General features: G+C 39.3%; 4 protein-coding genes across 6 annotated transcripts; 2 read left to right on the forward strand and 2 right to left on the reverse strand.

The window, feature by feature from the left end:
- Positions 1-59: 59 nt before the first annotated feature.
- On the reverse strand, positions 60-3,908 carry LOC102716295 (general transcription and DNA repair factor IIH subunit TFB4). The gene is made up of 12 exons (XM_015832954.2): positions 3,813-3,908; positions 3,608-3,696; positions 3,072-3,342; positions 2,937-2,983; positions 2,624-2,661; positions 2,505-2,550; positions 2,233-2,286; positions 2,086-2,154; positions 1,272-1,348; positions 872-967; positions 655-761; positions 60-417 (listed from the first exon to the last, which is right to left on the reverse strand). Exons 1-11 carry the CDS (start codon positions 3,832-3,834, stop codon positions 707-709), a joined length of 864 nt encoding a protein of 287 aa, XP_015688440.2. The 5' UTR covers positions 3,835-3,908; the 3' UTR covers positions 60-417; positions 655-706.
- Positions 3,909-4,819: 911 nt separating this feature from the next.
- On the reverse strand, positions 4,820-8,152 carry LOC102716653 (65-kDa microtubule-associated protein 3). Of its 2 annotated transcripts, none has more exons than XM_015833574.1 (11): positions 7,874-8,152; positions 7,553-7,777; positions 7,236-7,469; positions 6,909-7,103; positions 6,668-6,823; positions 6,415-6,574; positions 5,986-6,134; positions 5,815-5,902; positions 5,661-5,725; positions 5,505-5,579; positions 4,820-5,306 (listed from the first exon to the last, which is right to left on the reverse strand). In XM_015833574.1, the coding sequence occupies exons 1-11, from the start codon at positions 7,952-7,954 to the stop codon at positions 5,052-5,054; spliced, it is 1,683 nt and encodes a 560-aa protein (XP_015689060.1). In that variant the 5' UTR covers positions 7,955-8,152; the 3' UTR covers positions 4,820-5,051. The 2 variants fall into 2 exon arrangements, with proteins under 2 accessions (XP_015689060.1, XP_006646820.1); XM_006646757.2 differs by having other exon boundaries at positions 5,661-5,734.
- Positions 8,153-16,893: 8,741 nt separating this feature from the next.
- On the forward strand, positions 16,894-22,869 carry LOC102716573 (calcium-dependent protein kinase 4). Of its 2 annotated transcripts, none has more exons than XM_040520450.1 (12): positions 16,894-17,324; positions 18,788-18,918; positions 19,433-19,474; positions 19,625-19,736; positions 19,839-19,917; positions 20,060-20,229; positions 21,029-21,155; positions 21,251-21,366; positions 21,446-21,553; positions 21,637-21,699; positions 21,803-21,976; positions 22,373-22,869. In XM_040520450.1, the coding sequence occupies exons 1-12, from the start codon at positions 17,076-17,078 to the stop codon at positions 22,529-22,531; spliced, it is 1,530 nt and encodes a 509-aa protein (XP_040376384.1). In that variant the 5' UTR covers positions 16,894-17,075; the 3' UTR covers positions 22,532-22,869. The 2 variants fall into 2 exon arrangements, with proteins under 2 accessions (XP_040376384.1, XP_015688441.2); XM_015832955.2 differs by having other exon boundaries at positions 22,367-22,850.
- Positions 22,870-23,235: 366 nt separating this feature from the next.
- LOC102716848 (putative pentatricopeptide repeat-containing protein At3g23330) lies at positions 23,236-24,516 on the forward strand. Its single transcript, XM_006648207.3, has one exon. It carries the CDS (start codon positions 23,236-23,238, stop codon positions 24,514-24,516), a length of 1,281 nt encoding a protein of 426 aa, XP_006648270.3.
- The last annotated feature ends 243 nt before the right edge of the window (positions 24,517-24,759 follow it).

Below are 24,759 nucleotides of genomic sequence, written 5' to 3' on the forward strand. Positions count from 1 at the left end.
AGTGCATGCTTCTAGTTAACATTATTTCTAGAATCTGTCATGGCATCACACGCGAGCATGTTTGCACAATTCCATCTACAAAAGTTCAATTGGGGTCATGATTTCATCTACTAGCTCTCCACCTGTTTTCAGTGAGCAACAAGAGTAACCATACATTTGCGAATAGGGCATAACAGGTTCATGCTGCCAAGCTTACTAACTTGCATGCTGTCAGCTTCCAAGTAGAACAGAATAAATCTAAATGTAATATGTGATCTACTCAGCCTCGAATCAGTTGATTGGCTAGTTTTCACTGAACTGACGCCCATTCAGGTATACACGCGATGTATTCTCAGCAGCAGTTGGACCTGCCGAAATCAGGGACAGGATAGTCCACATCAGGCATCATTGAAGCTAAACATGCTTGGATAGATGTTCCTGAAAAACGTACCAGTTCTCAGAATGGAACAAAGGGCTGGTATGTCGAACAAAAGGTAATTAAATTTTGAAGCTAGGTTAGGTATTGTGTGCATTGTATGTGCATGTCATAATCACACTGCATATTGCATGTCTGAAGTCAGCTAATGCAGATGTAGTCTAAATTTCACTGATGAAACTTTTGGCTAGCTGATAAGTGGCACGAAAAATAATCTTAAAAAGGTACATCAGACGTACCTGCGGAAAACATATAGAGGAGTGTGCAGTCAAACATTTTGTGGTGTACAGACTACTGTCTATCAGGCATGGAATTTAAGTCAGGCATCACGCGGTTGAATTCTGACCTGCAACGGAAGACATCAAATTAAACAAGCTAACAAGCTGATTATTGCTGAGACAAATTAAAGCTCATGAAAATAAAAAAAAAAAGAAAGACAACGCAACTACAACATACCCACAGGTTGAGCATTTCTTATGATACTTGCAGAATATTGATAAACAAACTGAACAAACATAACCCATGTCAATAGTCTTCTTATGGCAGAAACATCTGAAAAGAAGTACAGAAAATAAGATACAGTTGAGAGATCAGCAATATCAGAAAACTGAACAGGAACTCCAAAAAGGGGAAACAAAGCTGCGCTGTTAGTCCTGACTAGACCTTCAGTACACAAACAAGTTAGCCATATGTTTCTCACATTTTGTGAAAGTCCATGAGATTGTGCTATATTCTCAGATAAAGCTATAATGTGTATCATAGCTGTGCCATCAAGGCATTCAAGATGCTGAAGAAAACAGAGAGATATGTGTCTAAGGCCTAGAGCATTTTAACAGAGGAACCAAAGAAAACATACGAAGCACGAAAATCCACTCCCAGAGTCTTGGGGAGGCGCAAGAAGGTTCTGGAGTGTAAATCAGTAGCAAATACAGCCTGCATATTTGCAGAAATGAGCCAGTGAGGTCAGGCAAAATAATCAATTTGTCTTGAATAGAAATATTCTTACTCAGATATAACTCAGAAAAATACAGAAGGAAGCAACTTTGGAACTAATGTACATTCCAAAATAGGTAAGCATAAGATGATATTGAAGTTCTAGACTTGGGTCACAAGTAATCAACAACCAATTTATCACGCGTTAATCTGATTTCCTTGTTTTCCTTTAGTGCATTATACGTATATGTGCGTCTAATTCTAGATTAAAAGTAGACACCCTTGCAAGGAGTATTTATGTTGCCCACTCTAGGGACAGAAAATATGAGTATTGACATAGGAAATAAACATATTAAGAGTATATTCAACTTTCTAGTCCACTCATCCAATAGTTCAGTGATGTAATTGTTGATAAATTCCTACATGTTCTCAGATTAAGAGTTGAGACATACAGGAAATCATGCTTAACATACATGCCCACTTTAAACAAACCATACTCACTAAAGATGCATGAGTTCCAAAGAATGACTAGTACACCCAAGATTGAAGAAAAGCAGAAAAACAGAAGAGCCTAGAAAATATTTAGTCTAGTATTACATAAAAAAGATGGAGAAGCTTACATAAGAAGACATAATACCATGAGCTTTATATAAATAAATGCATCATGCTTTTATAAAGATATTGACATGGTAACATTAGAAAGCATGTGTTGCTGCAGAAGTGCAAGAATGACTTACAGCAAGGTATTGAAATAAGCCACTTAGTTCTTGGGGTTTCAAATAAACACCACCTGTTATATATGAAGCCTGCAAATAAAAGATTAGTATATGGTCAGCAAGGGATAGAAACAATGGAAAATCCAAGAAGGCACTCGAGAGCATCACCTGTTGCAAGAAAGCAGAGTCTTGGGTTCCCACTATACATGAATCGATAGGGACCTAAATTTTTTATGGAAAGATTACTTATCAAAGGATAAAAAGTTGTAAGTCAATGATTTAAGCAATTCAACTGGTAGACATGTCTAAAGGCATTGCTAATTGCAGTTGGGACAAATTAGAACCACCACATTTGAATAGTGGTCGCATCTAGAGTATCAATAAAATGAATTGAACAACGAATCCAAATGTATTTTAGAATAGTGATAGTGTATAAATACCATGGAACGTTGAGCAGAAAATATTGAGTTCATAACCGCTACATATCTGCACAACATCTTGTTAAGTGAAAACATTTTCCAGAAAATACGTATGTACTCAAATTGATGAATGTGCGTACTGTTCAGGTCCATCTGGAGAACCCTGCAGGCATAAAATCTGTATTTCATGTTAGTATAATACATAATGCCACTAGAATAATTTATGTGAGGGTACTGAGTAGAAAAAATACAAGAGAACGGAGAAAATTAAACAACTATATCACCACCAACAACCCAGATGCTTATCAGGCTTTTGTCTATCATGTGCACAGTAAACATCTATGCTAACTGATATGCTCCCTTCTATTATGTTGTTCCATACTTCCATAGGTTAATTTAACAACAGGCATCAGACAAAAGGTAAATAAGAACGCACACAGAGAGGATACTCACCCGAGGTTGCGGATGCCGAGTCCCAGACCGAAAAACCCTCTGTATATCTAAGCATCCTCTAGGTTAAGAGATACGAGCACAAATGAACGAGACAAATGCACTAAAACTAAGAAATCAGTATTAATCATAGGATACAGCATAGAGCAAGGGACAGCGCGCCTGAGAGAAGAGAGGCTGCATTGCTGTCAGCGACGGCGCCACTGCTGGTAGTGGCATGGGCATCTTCTCCAATGAACTCATCCATCTTGCGGCTTGCCTTGGCGAAGGTGGCCGCGACGTCTGCAGCACCAGAGGCACTAGCATCGCTCGAATCAAAGATGTAGGTGCAAGAGCTAAGCCCGGCGGCGATGACGACCACATGGTTGAGGTGGTTCAGAAGCAGAAGCGAATTCACATAGTGGATCAGCTACATAAACAGCAAATTTTGCATCGGTATCAAGCGCATAACCTCTCTGGAGAAGCCGATATCAAATTAAACTAGTTAGACCAGCCGCGCAGCTAGAGATTGATCGTGTTTCCATGGCAAATTTAACTCTCCCGAGAAGTAAACATAAAATTAAACTAGCTAGATCAGCGCGCAGCTAGAGATTGATCGTGTTTTCATGGCAAATCCAAGCCTTAAATCCTTAAAAAGCCCTAGAAATCGAGCGGGGAAGAAAGTTGGTGCTCACCTGGGCGAAGAAGTCGGTGAAGGGGAGGGCGGCGCCGGCCCAGAAGAAGGGGTTGGTGTCGACGACCACCACGGCGAGGCTGATGTCATCTGCGCCCGCGCGGCGGAGACGATAGAAGGGGAGGCAAAGGTTAGAGCGACGCGTGGGTAAAAAAAAAAAACAGAAGGCGGAGACGAGGAAGGGAGGTCGGGCGCGCGCGGCCTACCGGAGTAGAGCTTGGAGGCCATGGCAGGCTCGCCGCCGGCGGCAGGGGCGGAGCCGCTCGGCGAAACGCGCGAACGGAGGCGCTGGCTGGGCCGCGGCGGCGGGGGGTAGGCGCGCGCGAGCAGTTGCCGCCGTCGGGAGGTGGCGGCGGCGAGGCGGCTCGTCGGGGAAGTAGGATACGGAGGAGGGAGCGCGCTTGTGGGCCTGGTAGACAGCCGTTTCGGCCCAATAACTTTGGGCCGCACTTTGGGCCTAGGTTTTCCTTTCAGTGAAGTCCGTAAACACACCTCGAAAATAGAAGGCACATTTATTTTATTTTTTTTAGAAAAAGAAAGAGGTAAATTTCACAAACGATAGTTTGACCAAACTATCGTAAAAATGTAGATTTATTTAAGAATTGATGTCATAAAGTTACAGATTTAGCACAAAATTTATCCCAAAACTAAATATTTAATACTTAAGTTATCACAGATTTATCACATAACTACGTATTCTTACGGTTCAGTTACTCTCTAGCGATATCTTCTGCTTTGGTTTGACGATTGATGATGATGATGTGCACAACACTCTAATACTAGTTTGGTACTAAGTAAAACAAGTATTACATGTGGCTTGCATTCTTCACCAACCATGGATAAAGATTTAGTTGGAGTTGTGTTATATATGTCTCTATGTTGATGTTTTAATTAGTTTTCTTATTATCCCTCAACATGTGTTTGATCTGCAAACCCTTTAATAATTAGTTGTGTCTTCTTTGAGACATAGACTTGATAGATTTTTATTATCTAAAAATATTTCATCAAAATCGATACACAATAAAATGCCAACCAGATTAAATCCCTCCAAACTTTCCCCATACTCTAGGACCTAAATTATTCGTGGCTTCGCCGTTTTTAGGCCAATATGCACGAATGTCCATGTTCATCCATGCGTAGCAAATTTACTTGATTTTTTTACTATTTCACATGACCAATGAATAGTAAAGTTGATGAAATAAACCTTGCCATAGATAATTAAAAGTTGTCATAAGAAAAAAATCCACCTAAAATTTTCAAAAAGTAATTATAGATCAAAGTTCGACATCAAAGGCTCCTCTGGAATGTAGTAACTTTACAAATTTCGTAGGTTAGAACTTTTGCACCAATATAGCTTTATTCCAAAGGAGTCTTAAAAATATGGAAATCTATAAACAAACCTGAATACTAATATGTTCTATTGCAAACAATACTCTATCAATTGGCTATAACAAATCATCTTCATCAACTGTGCGTGACAATAATATCTGCCCCTCATCGCTCCTTCGCGCCGACATTGGTGACTTGAGGAAGCTTGGCGTGCTTGGTCTAGACGATGCCGATGCCGACACCAACGCCTTCTTGCTTCCCATGCTACTGCCACCCATGGATAGTGTCCTCGTTACGTTCTTGATGTTCTTCGGTGGAGGCCTAGCCACCGGCGACTCTACCATGCCTTGACCTAACATCCTTCTCTGATCCTGCAACCAATTATGTTAGTGATAGCATGAGCACTTTGCTTGAAAATGTGTTTGATGTGGGTGTGAGTTCTTTTTTGCTGCGCGCATCCTAGTTGTGTAGAGAACAGGAGTGCTTCTCGGTACGGTTGTATTGCCTTGTTGTAATTAGTTAATATCAATAAAGCTTTCATTATCTAAAGCGAGAAAAGTATGTAGTACCCTTTGCCTCTTCCTCTCCTGCTCTTTTTCCTTCCTCGTATTGTTGTACTCCTCCAACATGTCTAGGAGGCCATCCTACATTTGAAGCATCTCCCTTGTTAGTCTAGCCACCTTCTTTGCAAGGTAGAGATCATCCATAGGAGCAACACGACTTACACCATCATACTCGAGTTTGGCACCCCTCTCCTTCTCCCAAGCAACTATCTTTGTGATCAAGGCCTCTGCCATTGCTATAAACCCACATCAAGTTCAATGATCAATCTTCTTAACTCCCTTATAAGAGAGAACAACCAAGAAACATGATTACCACCTGGCATTTTGCCGACCAATGCTCGTGCTTTCTCGGCGCGTTTCAACACAAGATGAGTCCCTTTGCCCACATTGTATCTATTCTCATTCTGAAAATGAAAACGACATTCGTAAGATTCGGAGATGTAGATGCTAATATGGCATGAGTAGAGAAAAAATTCATAAGACACACTCTGTTGTACTCCTCAAGCCAAGATTCCTCCTCAAGTGCAGCCTGCCATCTCTCCATCCTCTCAAGAACATCCTTCCTGCTAAACTCCTCATCTTTGGCCTCTGAGATCTGCACTTCTAGTCGCTCTAGGATTAAAGACCTTTCAGCATCTGTAAAAAAATATATCAGACATGCTTTGCACAAGTACCATAGATAGATTCTACAAAAGTAGTACATTCTAGAATTGCAAACTATTAACGATAATAAAAATTTGTTCTCTTCATATGCTTATACCTTGTTTGCAGCGATAACTAAAATCAAATTATTCAAATGCATCACTTCAGACATATTTTGCATATTTTCTTGTTGCAAGCACATACTATGATGACCACTGACTATGAAGCTAGTCTCCTTCTACTGCAGATGCTATGACTCATGGTCAATTATTACCACTGTCAATGGCATCAAACATTATCATCATGTTGCCTTCATTTTCGATGGGTATATGTGCACGCCGTCTTATCTCATTGAGCTCATCATACTTCTTCAGGACAAGGTCTTTCATCCTGCACTCCTTCAGGTTCTCTAGCCTCACCACCTCTGCTTCCACCTGCAACACACTCTCAAATTTAATGGCCCAACTGAAATTTCTCACCATGGATGAAAATTATCAGCATGAGATGAGATGATGATCAGCACCAACATTATTGATGAAGTCCATGGAGAGAGCATTTGGTTCAGTGATCTCGTCCTCAGACGCAGCGATGTTGCAGGCCACACTTTGGAACCTCTTCTGCTCCTCCGATGGCGTGTCCATCAAGTTCCACAGCTCCAACATGGTGGCCACAAGGTCTTGCAGCTGACAAACACCATGGTTAGTTACAATGAGAAGATGATTGATTACTCTCCATAGTTAATATATTCATGTAATCAAGCTAGCTCACCTTCTGCATCCTGTTTCGTTTGATCTCTCGCAATCTCTCGATCTCAGAAACTAATCTTGTGATTGCATCATCGCTTATGTCGCTTACGATTTCATCGCCATGATGAAGGCTTTTCTCTTTGAAATCTATGCCAAGAATTGAGGAGGATGAATGCAGACAACCCATGAGCTCTGCCATCTTCCTAGTGCGACTTTCCTGTCAGAACAAAGATCATGCATGTAAACAACAATCTGACAATGCCCTTCTTTGATTCATGCAAGATTTATCTGAAATTTTTCATATTTGCTCTACATATTCGTTTGTGTCCTAGGCAAAATTTATCTGAACCTTCTCCTGTTGTAGATTCTGCATGTATGATCTGAGCTCCTCAAGCCGTCTAATGGTGAGGTCAGAGTTGTCCATTGTTAGACGAAGATGCTCACTTGGCTTCATCTCCTCATGCATCCTGTTGATGAGCTCTGTCACCTCCAAGAATTGTTGTCGTCTTTCATCCCTCCTCCTTCTCATCTCCTTTAGCTCTGGTGTGATCGAGCTAAGCTCCTCCTTCAGGTTCCTCGTGCTCTATTGAATTTTCTCCAAGTAGCTCACCATCAGATCAAGAAGTGAAGGAGAGATTGTATATGCATGCATTTTTTTTTGCGTACCTGCAGCGAGGAGCAAGCCGTTTGCACGGTGGCCAGTGGCTCACCAATGGTGGCGCATATGGCGGCGACCTCGGCGACGGAGTCGGCGATCTCCCGCTGCAGCTGCGCCCTGTGCTGCTTCACCTGCGCCGCCTTCAATCTGTACACGTTGAGGCACTCCTCCTCCAATGCATGTAGCATTTCTCGTCGCTCCTCCTCCCCTTCCCCGATCTCGTCCCACATCTCCTGCATGCACCAACCAACAAGAAAGAAATCGTCGCCATGCCATTGGGATTCTGAACAAATTGCCATTGATGACGTCACAAGAGTTTCCCTACTTACCCCAAGCTCTTGTAGAAGCATCTCTCGTCGGGGCTCCATCTGGAAGGGGAAAAGGATGGCTCGCAACTTCAATGAGACCATCGGTGTTGAGATCCGCCGTGTCACACCTGATAATCACTCATGCTTAATCTTCTCCTCCAGCAGAGGCGTTGATCGAGATCAAGAACACACTAAGATCAACGGGTCGAAAGGCAGAAGCTAATGTTGCATGCGTGCATGCATGGGTCATGGTGGGGGAGCGATGATACGATTGCAGCATCACGAATTGCTCAGAAAGTGTGCAAATGTGGGAGAAAAGTGCGGGAGAAAGAGAGGCAAGCGGGAAGAAGATGACCCATGCATGCAAGTGAGCTTGAGGTGGCCTACAGATACGGATAGCCAACAATGACACCAAAATAAAATCAAAGTGTTTTTGTGTTTATGCGTTCTATTTTTGTTTATTACACGGAAGACGTATACGTGTGCACGCTAAGACACTCGCACACCCACAAGTACTAGGAGGTGCTAGGAGGTGCAAGCTCAACAAAATGTTCAATCCTACCTTCCTTCATAGGTGTCATCATCGACAAACATTACTTAAATTTTTGAATGCTATGAGTTTTTAAATAGTTTGTCTACGCTAAACGTAAGATTGGTGCTTAATTTTAGGATGTAACACACACACTTTGACAATATGCCATCATTTCAATTCAAGTGTTTATGATTTTTTTCTTAAAAAGACAAGCGATCAAAGTTTCAAATATGAATAATGTTTGGTGACATCCATAAGTAAATGGAGGAGAGAGGTGGTAATGTATTAATGTTGCAGTATTTGCATGAATAAAATAAGTCTCTTATTAGAGGAAAAGAATAATACATAGGACAACTAAAACTCTATAAATCTGAAGTGAAATGCTAGTGCTCCTAAAACCGCTTAGTGAAAGCACATGTAACTTTCAGTCAACAAATAATCCTCATGAAATTTTTACACACAGGAGACAGTAATCATATATACAATAAGCACACAATGTAGTTTTACTGCCATCTATTTTCTCTGAACTTTCACTTTCACCTGAAGCAGTCCTACTTTGCAGTTGCAGTGCCATGTGTGCATCATCCTAATGACATTATATTATTCTCTTTGAAAGTATCAAAGGGATATATGTGTGTACTAGTAGTATATGAACATATGGCCCCGTTTAGTTTCCCCAAATTTCTTTTTTCAAAAAAATCACATCGAATTTTTAGACATCTAAATAGAGCATTAAATATAGATAAAACAAAAACTAATTGCACAGGTAGTGGGAAAATCGTGAGACGAATATTTTGAGCCTAATTAGTCCATTATTAGCCATAAGTGCTACAACAACTTATATGTGCTAATGATAGATTAATTAGGCTCAAAATATTCGTCTCGCGGTTTTTGGACGAGCTATAAATTTTTTTTATTTGTGTCTAAAAATTACTTTCGACGTCTGAACAAACGTTCAAAAGTGACACCAAAAATATAAGCAGGGCCATATATATATATATATATATATATATATATATATATATATATATATATATATATATATATATATATATATATATATATATATACACGCAGATGTATGTCTCGTAGGTCGTTGAATTTCTCTCGACGCGGAGTTGGACTGAGGTCACCATCTGTCGCCTGTAGCTTAGCAGGAAGCGTCGAGAGAGATGGGTTTTATCCGAGTGAACAAGGAGGAGGAGATCGACAGCGATGGATAGAATGAATGCTGCAGCAGCGACGACGACGACGTCAGGAAGGAAGAGGAAGGAGGAGAGAAATATGCAGCATGCAGCGGCCGGCAGTGATTGGAAGCTTCGCAGCTTTGATCGTCCGACTCCAGGCTCACTCGCTTACTGAGAACTTGACTCCCTCGCCCCGTCCGGGGATACAGATTCAGTGATGCATTCTGTCACTGATATGTGAGCCTTGTAGGTGTGGACCCACGTGGCTCGCATGGTAGTGATAGAATGTTACGGTGCAATGTCACTAGATCCACGTCCTTCTCAAGACCGTGAGATCTTCCTGTTCTTACTGTTATAATAAAATCGAATAACAGGTCGATCCACTCTGACCGTTGGTTCACCGGTTGAACCGTCGGTTTTTTATTTATTAATGTTATATTATATTTGTGTTTATTTTTAGTATACATCTATTATAAATTGGTAAAAATATGTATAAATAAATCAATATATTTATTATTGCATAGACACAACATAACAAATGTACGGTAGATTAACAAATTCATAATGCAATCATGTCGTATGATAAATTAAAAAATCGGTTTGACTAAAAAACAGCCTGTTCACTTGTTTTTGGCCAGTTTTATTGCGCGGGCCATACGATAGTCCGGCCGTCAAGGTCGCCGGTTCTGGTTTTTTCATACTCAGCCGTCGGTCCGGTCTGGCTGTTTTTAACTATGGTTCTTAGGCCCAGTTCGTTTCTTACCAAGATTTAAGTATAAGGGCTAAATCTTGCTTAGAAATATTAGATAAGAAACTTTTATATGATAAATTGTTGTATGGAACGGATTGTTGAGAAGTTTCAAAAACATACCGACGACAATATATAATCGATAACGACTAATTAAAGAACAGGGTATTACTGTATTAGTACACACGCTTATAAGTAGGTCCTTATTCTATATTCCTCGATCAACCAATCTTGGTCAAACAAACACACGCACATTAGGGCCCGTTTAGATAGAAATTTTTTTTGGAGAAGTGTCACGTCACCGGATGTCGGAAGGAGATTTTGGACACGAACGAAAAAATAAATTTTATGGCTAGCCTAGAAACCGCGAAAGGAATCTTTTGAGTCTAATTAATCCATCATTAGCACAGGTTAGTTACTGTAGAACTTATGGCTAATCATAGACTAATTAGGCTCAAAAGATTCATCTTAAGATTTCTTCCGTAACTGTGCAATTAGTTTTTCGTGTCATCTATATTTAATGCTATATTTAGGTGTCTAAAGATTCGATGTGATGTTTTTGGAAAAATTTTTTGGGAACTAAACAAATCCTAATTAGTTCAACCACGTACGCTCATGATAATTTCATTGTACCATTTGATCTATTTGACGTATTTTGCTTAGAGTATAGCTCCCTCCTACACACGTGTGAATAAATGATGTGTAAGTTCTATAAGTACTTAGCTATTACCTCTGTTCTACATTATAAGATTTTTTAGACTTAACTAGATTTATGTGTGCTAATGTGCTAATGAATCGACACACGTATATAAAATATATACATTAATACATAGATGAATTTAGACACACCTAGAAAATCTCGTAATATTGAAAAGAGAGAGTACTTGTGCATCCATGGACGAGACTAAGATTTTCATGACAATTAAAAGTCAGTGGTGGATTATACACGGGAGAACGGGGGCTCGAGTCGCCCCCCTCCCTACTCTCTAGGACCCATGCATTTATTTTTTTAATTATTCATCTATGTTTTTATATAAAACCGATTTAAACCATAATGTTGATCTGATATAAAACATAATGAGCTTTATGTTTGGTGTATGGCCCTAGAAAGTTCATCCTCTCTAATAATTTTTTTATGAGATCTGCCTTTTGGCTAAAGTATATATCTTTTAGGGAAAAACTCTAACTAAAATTATGTGTTATTCTAGTGTTTTTCTTTGGCTACATATGGGACTCAAGCCTAAGCTGCAATATGTGGCAGCTCCACTGCTGTACGTACCTGCATAGAATGGGTTATGGTCGTATAACATGGCATGAGTTGATAGCACCTATGTTTTATATTACAAGATTTTCTAACCTTGTCTAAATTCATCAATTGATAAATATATATAGTTTATATATATATTTGTCTAAATTTATTAGCATCCATATGAATCTAGTCAAGACTAAAAAGTCTTACATTGTGAAATGAAGAAAACAGGATATAACGAGTTGTTAATAGTGTTGTGTTCTTACGTTAAACATGCGTAAGGGTTGCTTGTGAAAAACAAGAGTTGTTTATTTTTTTTTAAAAAAAGACATTATATATGCAACTTGTGAAAGAAATTATGGAAAATGAGTACTGTATAGTAGCTTAATAAAGCATAGAGACGTACCTCAACTCTTTCAAGTTTGAGTCTCTAGCTAGCTAGGAAAGAGCTAGTGGATAAAACAAATATTATGCTATTTAGCCACGAGGATGAATAGGATAGTGTTATGATACTTTCTTTCCAGGGAGGACAGCAGTGGCAAGCATGGAAACAAAATTTTAAAAAAAAATAATAAGAAAGAAAGGTGCACTTAACCTGTTGATTATGTGTTGACTTAGTCAAGTCAGCATTTTTATGGCCTGATGATGCATGGCTGATGAGAGAGCTCACCCTTGGGTGTGCACTGTGACAATGCAATGTGTTGGTCCCACCAAGCCCCTACTGGCCACTGATCAAGAGAAATCTTCAACTTAATTAATTACCCTCTTTGCCTGGTATGCATGCACCAATAGATTAATATAAATGCAAAGTTTCATAGGAATTTTCAGATCAAGGAATGATGATAGATTAACTGAGTTTATGGCAATTGTTTGAGAGAACAAATGAATAAATCAAATATTAAAAGGTTGATAAGTTGATTAAAAAGTTTCTAAGTAATACCGATGAAGAAATGTTTTTTTTTGTAAAATTCATATAATTTAATATAGGAGATTAAGAAGCATGCATGCCTACGATTATCCAGCGGCAATAATCAGAAAAGAGCATGCCCAAATCTTACAAATATCCATCATCGTTATAGATGATACCTAGATGATTGTATAACGTATGTTGGACAAACACAAATTAATTAAATCTATATATACCACGATGGTGATAATGTACCACACATCTGTTTCATATGGTAAGACTTTCTAATCTTCTCTAAATTCATCGATCGATAAATGTATATAATTTATATATATGTCTAGATTTATTAGTATCCATATGAATCTAGATAAGACTAGAAAGTCTTACCGAAACGGAGGGAGTAGATCTTTGGTGGTATTCTAAAAGCTAGAAATATATCTTCAAGGGCTGATTGATCATTAATCAATGTATTAGCTTAAAACACAACACGGCTATATAAAATTAATCATCTGCTGGTTCACTTATTAGCCAAAATCAAAAAATTGACTAACTAAATTTTAAAGGTGACCATGTGATTTATTTTCTCCGCAGTCTACTTTTCATTATGAGCTTTCAAACCTCTAATAACATAGATAAAAAATTATCCATAAATTGTTTTTCTGTTTTCTTTATTTTTCTACGGCTTATTAGCCGTTCTTGAAACGACCATTATATTCACATTCAGTAAGCCCTACCGGTAGCACATTTTGTAGGCTGTAGTAGTGATTGGGTTATCGTATGTCTTTATTAGTAAAAAAACTAAATGATATACTTGTAAAAAAATAATTTATAAATAAAATTTTTATATAAGTATTCTTATCCATCTAAAAGCAAAGATTGAAAAATAATCTATCATAATAAACATCAAAATTAATTTTAAATTTAAGGTCGAATTAAATTTTAGATTAGGAGCATACCGACGCTATGGAAAATGGCGTCCTATTTTGACCAAGACTGCTTCAACTTAGGAACCAAGGGTTGTAGCATGGAAGCCTGGAAGGTCAAAACAGGCCATAACCACAACGAAAAGATGCTGAATATACGTCCAAGAGTACCTTGACACGATTGATTGAGCGAGCTAATTAATTGGAAGAAAGAAATCAAAGTAGTAATTGTTTTAATAAATACTCGATCGGCACACTCATGTTTCTTCTACAGACAGCAGTGGAGAATTGACCAAGCTTTGATAGCTTTGTACTATTTGTCAAGCTAATAAATCCTATAATACTAATGCTTTGTGTAATCTATCCATGAGCTAGGAAAATTGGAACTAAGTGGCTGCTGGTAGAGAACCACACCGGGAATGGATGGATGGTCCTAGTCTAGGGAGACATTGGAGGTCTAAAAGACTCAAAACATTTTTAAAAATATGGCAGAGTACAGGCAACAGTAATTATATAGGAAAATTATTTAACCCAAGAGAGGTAGCAAATTGCAAAGCTGATTTTATATATCAAATAATAAGAGACAGTACTACTTAAAGATATCTCTATTATATTAAAAGTACATTTTAAGGCTCCGTTTGGTTTTTAAAAATTTTTAGGAGAGATATTACATCAGCACGTACGGTCATATATTTGAAGTATTAAACGTAGTCTAATTATAAAATAAATTTCAGATTCCGTCCGAAAACCACGAGATGAATCTTTTGAGTCTAATTAATTCATCATTAGCACATATTGATACTGTAGCACTTATGGCTAATCATGCGTTAATTAGGCTCAAAAAATTCGTCTCGCGATTTCTCCCATAACTACGTAATTAGCTTTAATTTTTATCAATATTTAATGCTCTATTTACATGTCCAAAGATTCGTTGTGATGTCTTTAAAAAATGATTTTGGAAACTAAATATGGCCTAAACGGAGCTCCACTGGCCTGGTACAAGTAAATAAAGTTCGGTTACAACGTATGGACAGTATAAGAAAGATCGTGTTAAGCAGCGTGTCTTTTAACACCCATGTAGTTTCCCAACTGTTTGACTATTCCCCTCAAACATATCTAGTGGTCTAATATTTTTATAGATATTGATATATGTTTTTAGATCACCTTAAAAGAGAAATTAACGTTGCAATACAAAGACAACCATATGGTACTAACATGGAAATGTCGCAAATACTAACAATGGAAGCTAAACATGATTGAGTAATACAATAACAACCCCCTAGATATAGACTTAAGGCCAACTCCTTAATAAATCAATAGGTGCCTTAAAAAAAAATCTAGAATGTATCATTAAATACTTCTAATATAGTTGACCAGGCCTAATAATTATTGTATTGTATTAACACAAGAAATAATGTGACGCCCTTAGGTTTCACTATTTTTTTTAAAAAAAAATTGTAGCAACATCTATGACACTAATTTAGTCATTAAATTCACCATTGAACATTTTGTTATAGTATATTTGTGTTTGAGTTGGAAATATTTTCTATATTTTTCTACAAGACTGACCAAATTTTAAAAAGGTTAACTCGATACAAATCCATTAATATGGAATGAACGGTATATAGGTTGCGTTTACATAGATGTGAGATTTATTTTTAATGCATACTCTTTGAACTCTTAAACGGTACATTCCGTGCAAAATTTCCTCATTTGACATTTCTAAAACAAGATTTTTACTTTTTAGTTAATTCAATCATTCATATCCTCAGATAACTATTCTCAAATGGCTATGTTCTTTTCCCTAATTATTCTTAGATTTTTTCTTGGATTTTATCAACATATTTTTCGAACTGCTAAACGGTATAATTGTTGCAAAATGTTTCTATATAGAAGTTTATTATCTCATAATTTTTAAACTTTGTAATAGCTAATTTTATCGTTTATATCATTAAGTAGCTATCATAAACAAAATAAATAATATTCCATTTTCAGTTGAAAAGAACACAACATTACTATCTAGAAGCTTTACACTATGTTATACGACAGCTGACCCTATACAAAATTCACAACCAAGATTCACTTCACTCTAGCAAACCTAGCCAAATAAATTTGGGAGGTTAAAAAAATCACGTGATTTTTTTACAAGAAAAATCAACATGACCAGCAACTTTTATTTAAACCAAAACAAAAGAGAAGAAGAGAGGAGAAAAAAGACCACATGTTCTTTTCACATGAAAAATCAATATGACCAAACAACTTAGTTGCTCCGCTCCATATCTTTTGTTGATACTACCTAGATTTATCCAAATATATACACGTGTCTACATTCATCAAATCTATATACTATAGGGATACTATAGAAATAGACAAAAACATAAAAATTATGTGAAACTAAATTACCATTGTTTAGTTCCCAAAACAAAAATTTTCACGTCATCACATTGAATATTTGAACACGTGTATATAGTATTAAATGTAGAAAAAACAATTACATAGATTACGTGTAAATTGTGAGACGGATCTTTTTAAGTCTAATTACATCATGATTTGACAATGTGGTGCTACATTAAACATTTAATGATGATGGATTAATTAGGCTTAATAAACTCACATCACGGTTTTCTGGCGGAATATGTAATTTGTTTTGTTATCAGGCTACGTTTAATACCTGAAATATGTGTCAGTATATCCGATATGACAAACAAAGCTAAAAATTTTCTCCGGGTACATAGAGCAAAACCAACAGCTCATGCATCCCATCATCAATATTGAAAATAGATGATATGAAGAAAAAACAGTCCGCAACAGATCATGCATTCCATCATGTAAAAATAGATGGTCATCCATATTAAGAGATGTCATCTAAATTTAGATGTTTTCTCTCATCCATGCATATTTCGACATCCAATCATAAGAGGAGAGAACAATATCAACATAAAAGTATGTGGTTATAAAAATTAATAAAATAAATATGGATGTTGTATTATAGATGTTATTTTAGAGTGCAAAGTAATATGGATGGTAATCCAAATGACCATACAGATGATCACATATGTATGAGCTGTTGGTTTGCTCTTAAGCCATGTTCGGCACTACAATATCTGTTAGGTTTGCTCTTAAGCCATGTTTGGCACTACAATATCAAATCCTAGATTTTCTCGTTTTTCGCGTACATGTTTATAAAAGTTTTATCCTAGATAATAAACGGTGTATTTATTATAAAAATTTTCTATAGAAAAAATGTTTCAAAAAATCATATTAATCTATTTTATAATTTTTTATAATTATTTAATCATATATTAATTACTATTACGTTTTAGTTTTACGTGTGGGATAGCTGATCTCTTGTTCCCTCGTGTCCGAACGCGGCTTTAAAAAGGAAAGGAAGTGTCCGTGTGTAGCAGGCAAATGACAGTGTGAGTGTGTTGACAATAGACAGTTTTGACCGGGCCCCTCTTGACCGCCACCTCACCCTCCTTCTTCCTCACCTTCCTCTCCACCTTCCTCCCTCCCTCCCTCCCCCTCCCCCTCCCCAACCAAACCTCGTCGTCGTCTCCTCCGCCGCGCTGTCCCCTCCCCTCCCCTATATACCCCACCCCTCGCCTCCCCCACGCGCACGCGCAACCCCCATATGCTTAACTCCCCCACCCAAACCCTCCCCCGCACCACCCACCATGGGCGCCTGCTTCTCCTCCCCTGCCACCGCCGGCGCCGCCGGGAGCGGCAGCCCGCGGAGGGGGAAGCTCCCCGACGGCGGCGGGAAGGATGCGCCCGCGCGGGTGGAGTTCGGGTACGAGAGGGACTTCGAGGGGCGGTACCAGGTCGGGAGGCTGCTCGGCCACGGCCAGTTCGGCTACACCTTCGCCGCCACCGACCGGACCTCCGGTGACCGCGTCGCCGTCAAGCGCATCGACAAGGCCAAGGTACTGCTGCTCTACTTCGCCTGGTGGATTGGATTGGGCGTTTCGTTTCGGATGAAGCTAGCAGTGGGATTCGGTTAATTTAGATTGTTTCTTCGAATTTTGGGAGGTTTAACTCAAGTAAATTTCTGATTCGTGACTAGATTTTTTGGTTCGTTTTGGGGTAGTTTAGCTGTCGGCGACTCGGTGCGGCCCTACACTCCTAATCATACCATTCATCACTAGGTTTGGTTGGGGGATTTCACCTCGTTCATCTACCACCTGAAATGGCAAAAACGCAGTTGTCACTGAAACGGTAAACACGCTTTCAGTTTGGCTAGTTGCGCTCTATAATACTCGCCAAAGCTGGTGCATTGTCGTACTAATTTCAGTTGATTGTTGCTTTTTCTTTGGCCCCCCTGCTATTTTAAGTAAACCTTCCAACTTTGATCCATTGTATGTTAGTGTCACATAGAGCACTAGTTTGTGTGGTCCTTGTTGGTGTCTCCAAATTCATCTGATTGTTTTTTCATGGAGAGATTTATGATCTTGACAGATTCCTCCTTTAGGTGTTCATAGTGTAACTAGATATTTTTCCTTGATAAGACCAGTCAGGAAAGCCAACCATTACCAACTGGCAATGGAAACGTGTCCTTGGATTCTTCTACGGTATATTGGTATTAGTGGATGCCATTTTCTTCCAATCAACTTGACCTTGGAATACATATACCAATTAACATGTTGTTGATTTCGTCAAATACGTTGGACCCTCGGTAGCATTTGCTTATTAATGCTTTTCTGAAAATGTAAGCTTATGGTAGAAACTGCTAATCTCTCCAGAATCTCAGATAATTTTTTGCAGTAAATTAGTGACTTAGTGTCATAGTTAAACTAGAAGATGTATGTGCAATTTTGTATAATTTAGGTGATGTCCTTGTCAAATCTGTAGTGACTGTGTTAACCTGTGTGAAAATTGCACCTGTTGTTGTTAAGGGGACAACTGGAGCACCACCTTTCAAATTATACCAATGAACAGAAGTACATAATTGAATTGAATAGTTGGTCCATGTTTATATTTTAGCTTCACATAATAGCCTTTGGTAGAGAATTCGGCATAACTGATTCAGTCATTTTTTGTGATTGTCCACAGCATTGGGCACGGGCAACTGCATAATGTGTAGCTTGAGTTAATCTACTATTTCTGTTCCATAAATTATCTCCATTTTAGTGTTTTGTGAGATGTGGATAAAATAATTAAATATGCATGAATGAGCTTGCATAATTAAGTGAATAACATCTGTTTAAATTTAAATTAGAGTAGCATATGCAATCACACTACATGTACGGTAGCTATTATGTTGTCCAGCCGATATTCATCCATGGTTGGAGCATTGGATGCATCCCTGTGTAGTGATGGTTTTTACATTTGTCTACTCTACATTATCTTTAGGATATGTGATTGAGTGAATTTTGATATTTTATGACAGATGGTTCGCCCTGTTGCCGTGGAGGATGTAAAGAGAGAAGTGAAGATTCTTAAAGAACTTAAAGGCCATGAGAATATTGTTCACTTCTACAATGCATTTGAGGATGACTCATATGTGTATATTGTGATGGAGTAAGTAGTCATGCACTAGCTTATCTTATCCTAACCATGTTGAACCATATCAGAATTCCCTAGTTCTTTGTTGGTGTAACTTGTTTTTATTAAAAACAAGCATTTGACGATTTGATGTTTTACCAATTTTATGACGTCCTTTTGCCATACTTTTATTAAAAAGGATCACATATCTTGTTTCCGTAGTCTCACATATGTACATATTGTTTGCTATATGCATTCCTTGCACCTATATTTATATCTACCTAAATCCTAAGATTTCTTTACTGCCCATTGCATTCTCTATAACTTTTTGTGGTACATGAGTATAAACACAATTATTTCAAAATCACATCTTGAATGCATGTGTTTACCACAATAATCATTTATATGTTCAAAATTCTTCGCATGTTTTACCATTTTCCCCTTGATATGTCCCAATTTTCTAATTTTTTTTTTCTAAAAGTAGTATGCACATATAATTTCAATTGTCATTAGTACAGTACCAATCATTGCTTCTTTTCTATTTTGGCAGACTATGTGAGGGTGGTGAACTATTGGACAGGATTTTGGCAAAGTAAGATATGATATATCCTCCATTTCTTCTTTTGCAGTTGATACATTTTCTGCTATCTTCTTCTGTCAGAATTATTTAGTTTGATTGCCCTTACATCTATTAGTGCATCTATTAGGGCCATTACTTACTGGCATGTTCCTTTTTTTTCAGAAAAAACAGCCGTTATAGTGAGAAAGATGCTGCAGTGGTGGTGCGGCAGATGCTGAAAGTGGCAGCCGAGTGTCATCTGCATGGGCTAGTACACCGAGATATGAAGCCTGAGGTAGAGATTGAACACTTTCAATGTCTTGGCACTTAGCATACATTTTGGTGATATTTCACTACTTCTCAGGTCATGTAAGAATGTACCTATTTTCCTTCCCAGAACTTCCTTTTTAAATCAACCAAGGAGGACTCACCTTTGAAGGCAACAGATTTTGGTCTGTCAGACTTCATAAAACCAGGTACTTGTTTTGAGGGCTTTTGCTTATGTGCATCTTTGCTATGTTCCACATTCCAATTGTTGCTTCTGCAGTTCTGCTTTGAGTTGGACATACAATTCTGCAGCTTATCTGGTTCATTTGTTGTTTTGTTTCATTACTGTAGGGAAAAAGTTTCATGATATAGTTGGCAGTGCCTATTATGTCGCACCAGAAGTGTTAAAACGGCGGTCTGGCCCTGAGTCAGATGTTTGGAGCATAGGAGTCATAACTTATATTTTGCTGTGTGGGAGGCGCCCTTTTTGGAATAAAACAGAGGATGGCATATTCAGAGAGGCAAGTGATCAACTGTTCCAAAGCCTTGCTTCCATGTAAAATGTGTTAGTGAGTGCCAAACTTTTACCTAGTGTTATCAGTGTGCTAATGTGATGGAAGGAGCAGTGTTATCTGCATCTCCTTAGTAAGTTATGTGGCATTGTTACCCTGTTAACCATGTGTCAGTTTTTGGAAATATAGTTGCACTGTTTTTTACACAGTGGGGCACTTGGCTGCTTGTTCAAGCTGTCCTCAAGTGATGTTCTGCACTAGCTGTTCAGTTTTACAACCACACCATCTTTTATGCATGCTAATGTGCAGCCTGCAAAATCGAGCTGATACACCTATGATATAATTTGAGTGAGTAGCAAAAATGAACTTCACTTCAAAGTTGTACTAATTAGTATGAAGATCCAACGATCTTAGCAACCAATGTGCTAGTGGTATAGCTCTACCTCAGTTCTAGACAGCTGGCACCATCTGACTGTAGAATCCTACTGGGACCGTTATCGCCATCATATGCTAGAATATTTTTTGAATTCGGTGTGTCCACAGAAGAATAATCTCATTCTTATCTGCTACCGTGCTGTATGTTTTCTAATAACACATAAAACAGTACAAAACATTTCTACTTTATTAGTTGAATTAGAAAATAACCATACTGAGAATAGACATTCTACTCAATCTGTGAGAGACGTTAGGTAGTTTGGTTTTTCCTGTTTAATCAACCTGCATTTTTGTTGTTATGCTGATTATCTTTGTGTATTTAAATCAGCATAGACATATCTTGTTGTGTACTTAATCTTCTGCATTTCCTCAGGTACTAAGAAACAAGCCTGACTTCCGTAAGAAGCCTTGGCCAGGCATCAGTTCAGGTGCTAAGGATTTTGTTAAGAAGTTACTTGTGAAGAACCCCAGGGCAAGATTAACTGCTGCTCAAGCTCTCTGTAAGTTCCAACATCCAATATAGTCTTAATACAATAGTTGTACTTTTCATCATATGTCATCCTTGCTGATCCTGTTTATGCTTTGATATGTTCAGCACATCCATGGGTAAGAGAAGGAGGAGAAGCGTCTGAGATCCCTGTCGATATATCTGTATTGTCCAACATGCGCCAGTTTGTCAAGTACAGCCGTTTTAAGCAATTTGCACTGAGGGTAAATGTTGTGCACTACTAATCTTATATGTTATTCCTTGTTATATGTTCCTCATGATGTTGGTTCCTTCCATATTAAGGCTTTAGCAAGTACACTAAAGGAGGAAGAACTAGCAGATCTGAAGGACCAGTTCGATGCAATTGATGTTGATAAAAGTGGATCAATTAGTATCGAGGAAATGCGGCATGTAAGCACTTGTTGGATTTTCTTAAATGAAAATGTACTTGGCACTTAATTGGAGTTTCTGATTATCTTTTTATGTTTCTATAGGCCCTTGCAAAGGATCTTCCTTGGAGATTGAAGGGCCCTCGTGTTCTTGAGATTATCCAAGCAGTGAGTGCTGGTCTTTCTTTATTTCTTGCCCCCTTATTTTCGGAGCAAATAGCTCACCATCTATCAGACAGTAGTTCAAATGTGATATATTATTCTATGGTAGATCGACAGCAACACCGATGGCCTTGTGGACTTCGAAGAGTTTGTAGCAGCGACTCTCCATATACATCAAATGGCTGAGCTCGACTCCGAAAGATGGGGCATACGGTGCCAAGCTGCTTTCAGCAAATTCGATCTAGATGGTGATGGATATATCACTCCAGATGAACTTAGAATGGTAAGTTTCAATTCCTGTTCTGTGTTCGTGTTTGTTTATGCAGCTTCTTCTTATTTAGTGAATGAACTGATTTTGTCCACATAAAGTGATTTTTTCCTACACTAAGAAAGAAAAACCCAGATTGTCACACCTGTTAGTCGATGATCAGCATCACTATGTACGAAAAGGCCCTTTGATAAACTGAAAGTGTTTTTTCTTTTGTGTGTGTAACGTTGAAGACCAGTTTGCTGCAGTGTGCTGTTTCAGCAATTAGATGCAGAGATTAATTTGACTAACCAGGCATGTAAATGTTTGTCCTGCTGTGACAGATGCCTACACAATTATCAACAATGGAACTGTAGAAACAAACAAAGCTAGTATTAGTATTTCTCATTGAGGTTTTCTTTCAAGGTGCAGCACACCGGCTTGAAGGGCTCCATCGAGCCATTGCTGGAGGAGGCCGACATCGACAAAGACGGGAGAATAAGCTTGTCCGAATTCCGCAAGCTTCTGCGAACAGCGAGCATGAGCAACCTTCCCAGCCCAAGAGGGCCTCCAAATCCTCAACCTTTGTGAACTGCAAAAATGGAGCCATTGGCAAGGACCGTGCCTGATGAACGAACACCTACGGAGATACGTTCACTTAGTCCCTGTAAATGCTTTGTCTTGTTACTGTCCGCGTACCATGTGATGTGAGGGTGTCTGAGTTTTTAGCATCCAGGTTCCGTGTGCAGCATGGAGATAATTTCAGTGTTGTACGGAGTATATACATATTTTTTCTCAAATCCAAAAAAAAAAAAATGTAACAAGCAGAAATGCTGTTCAAGTCTCCCATTCTCCTCCCTGTACATATTTCTGTATGCATGATTTGATTGCACGTATTCATCACAATAAAGCTATCTGAGATTGCAAGAGATTCCATTCCTTATCTTTTTCGCCTCTGATTACATTTATAAATCAAAATTTAAAATTTTAAAGTTGATTTTGAGATATTTTCATTGCAGTTTATTTTTTAACTTTTACTTTTAAATTGCCAAGAACACGTATATAAACATTTGTTCACAAATTAGTTGTCCCTTGATTGCATGATCATGTGAAATGGTTCAAAATGTGATACAACAATATCATTTAGCTGGTGGATAGTTTAGAGCTAAGCAATTTACAGATCTATTTTGCGGTACTGATTTGTTCTTTTTTTTTGGAAAAAAATATCTTAATACCGATTTGTTTGAGGTTTTGAGAAACTCGGTTTCTCCATCGCTCCAAAGGCGCACGGTTGAATGCCGCCGGCGGCGCGACCTGCGTTGGCGCCAAATCCGGCCGCCATCATCCACGCCGCGCTGCTCAAATCCTCCCCTTCCGGCCTCCCGCCGCGCCTCTCCTTCAACTCCCTCCTCGCCGCCGCCGCCGCCTCCCCGCACCGGCGCCTCCGCTCCCTCCTCCTCCCCGCCCTCGCGCTCGCGCACCGCTGCCCCGCGGCCGTCGGGCCCGTTGACTCCTACGCCCTCTGCTCCGCGCTCCGCCACGCCTCCGTGCCAGAGGCGGAGCCCCTCCACGCGCTCGCCGCCAGGTCCGGCTGGCTCGGCAGCGTCTTCGTGTCCTGCGCGCTCGCCGCGGCGTACGGCGGGTCCGGCAGGTTCCTGGACGCCCGCAGGCTGTTCGACGAAAGTCCTGTCAGGAACGGCGTCTTCGGGAACGCTGTTCTTGCTGGGTACGTGAACGCGGGCGAGTGGGCACCGTTGCTGGAGTTTGCAAGGAAGTTTTCAGGACTCGGGTTGCAGGTTGATGGATACACGATGACGGCTGTGGTGAGAGCTTGCGGGGAACTGGCGGATGCTGATTTGGGCAGGCAGGCGCATGGGCATGCGATCAGAAGGGTGGGAGCTGTGGAGTCAGACGTGTTCTTGACCAGTGCAGTTGTGGACATGTATGCCAAGTGCGGGCTTGTTAGTCAAGCGAATCAAGTGTTTGACCTCGCTCAGCGGGTGAATGCTGTTGGAGGAGATGTTGTGTTGTGGACGGCGCTGCTGAATGCATATGGGAGGCATGGACAGTGCAAAGAGGTTATCCAGATGTATGACCAGATGGTGGCTTTAGGGGTCCGGCCTGATGAACTGGCTATTCTGGCTGTTCTCTCAGCATGCCAACATGCTGGGGAGGTGGTCAAGGGGCTCCATTATTTTGAGTCTATGTATGACAGTTACGGGTTGACGCCCACAACAGATCATTACAGCTGCGTTGTCAACATGCTATGTCGGGCAGGGAAGGTGATAAAGGCCTGGGAGATTGTGACCGCCGAAGGCTGTGGAGGTGAGTTTGGCATCTCCACATGGGCTGCTTTGCTCAGTGCTTGCTGTGATTGTGGCAATGTTGAGGTCGGGAGAATGTCTGCTCAGAGGGCAATCGAATTGGAGCCTAACAATGTTGGGATTTATGTCGGGTTGTCAAATTTGTATGCAAGGGCTGGCATGTGGGAGGAGATTGACCAGCTGCGGAAAGTGATGAAGAACAATGGGTTGGAAAAGGATGTTGGATTAACGTGGGTTGAGCTTAGTTCCTGATATGACTTAAAAACCACTTTATGGAACCACTATGGGTGGAGCAAGGGGAGGCAGTTTTGCTTCTGTTATGAATGCCAACTGGGTATTTTCCTGGAACAGATTTGAGAATGGTCCTATTTTTTAGTCACATATTTAAGATTGTTGAGAGGAATTGAAACTGAAGCCAATTGTGGCTTTCCTTTGCTCACCTCATATTTATATTCATTCCAGAATGCATGCACAACACTTGTATGATACCGTCAT

The sequence above is a fragment of the Oryza brachyantha genome, chromosome 2, assembly GCF_000231095.2.
Source record: "Oryza brachyantha chromosome 2, ObraRS2, whole genome shotgun sequence".
Taxonomy (NCBI): Eukaryota; Viridiplantae; Streptophyta; class Magnoliopsida; order Poales; family Poaceae; genus Oryza; species Oryza brachyantha.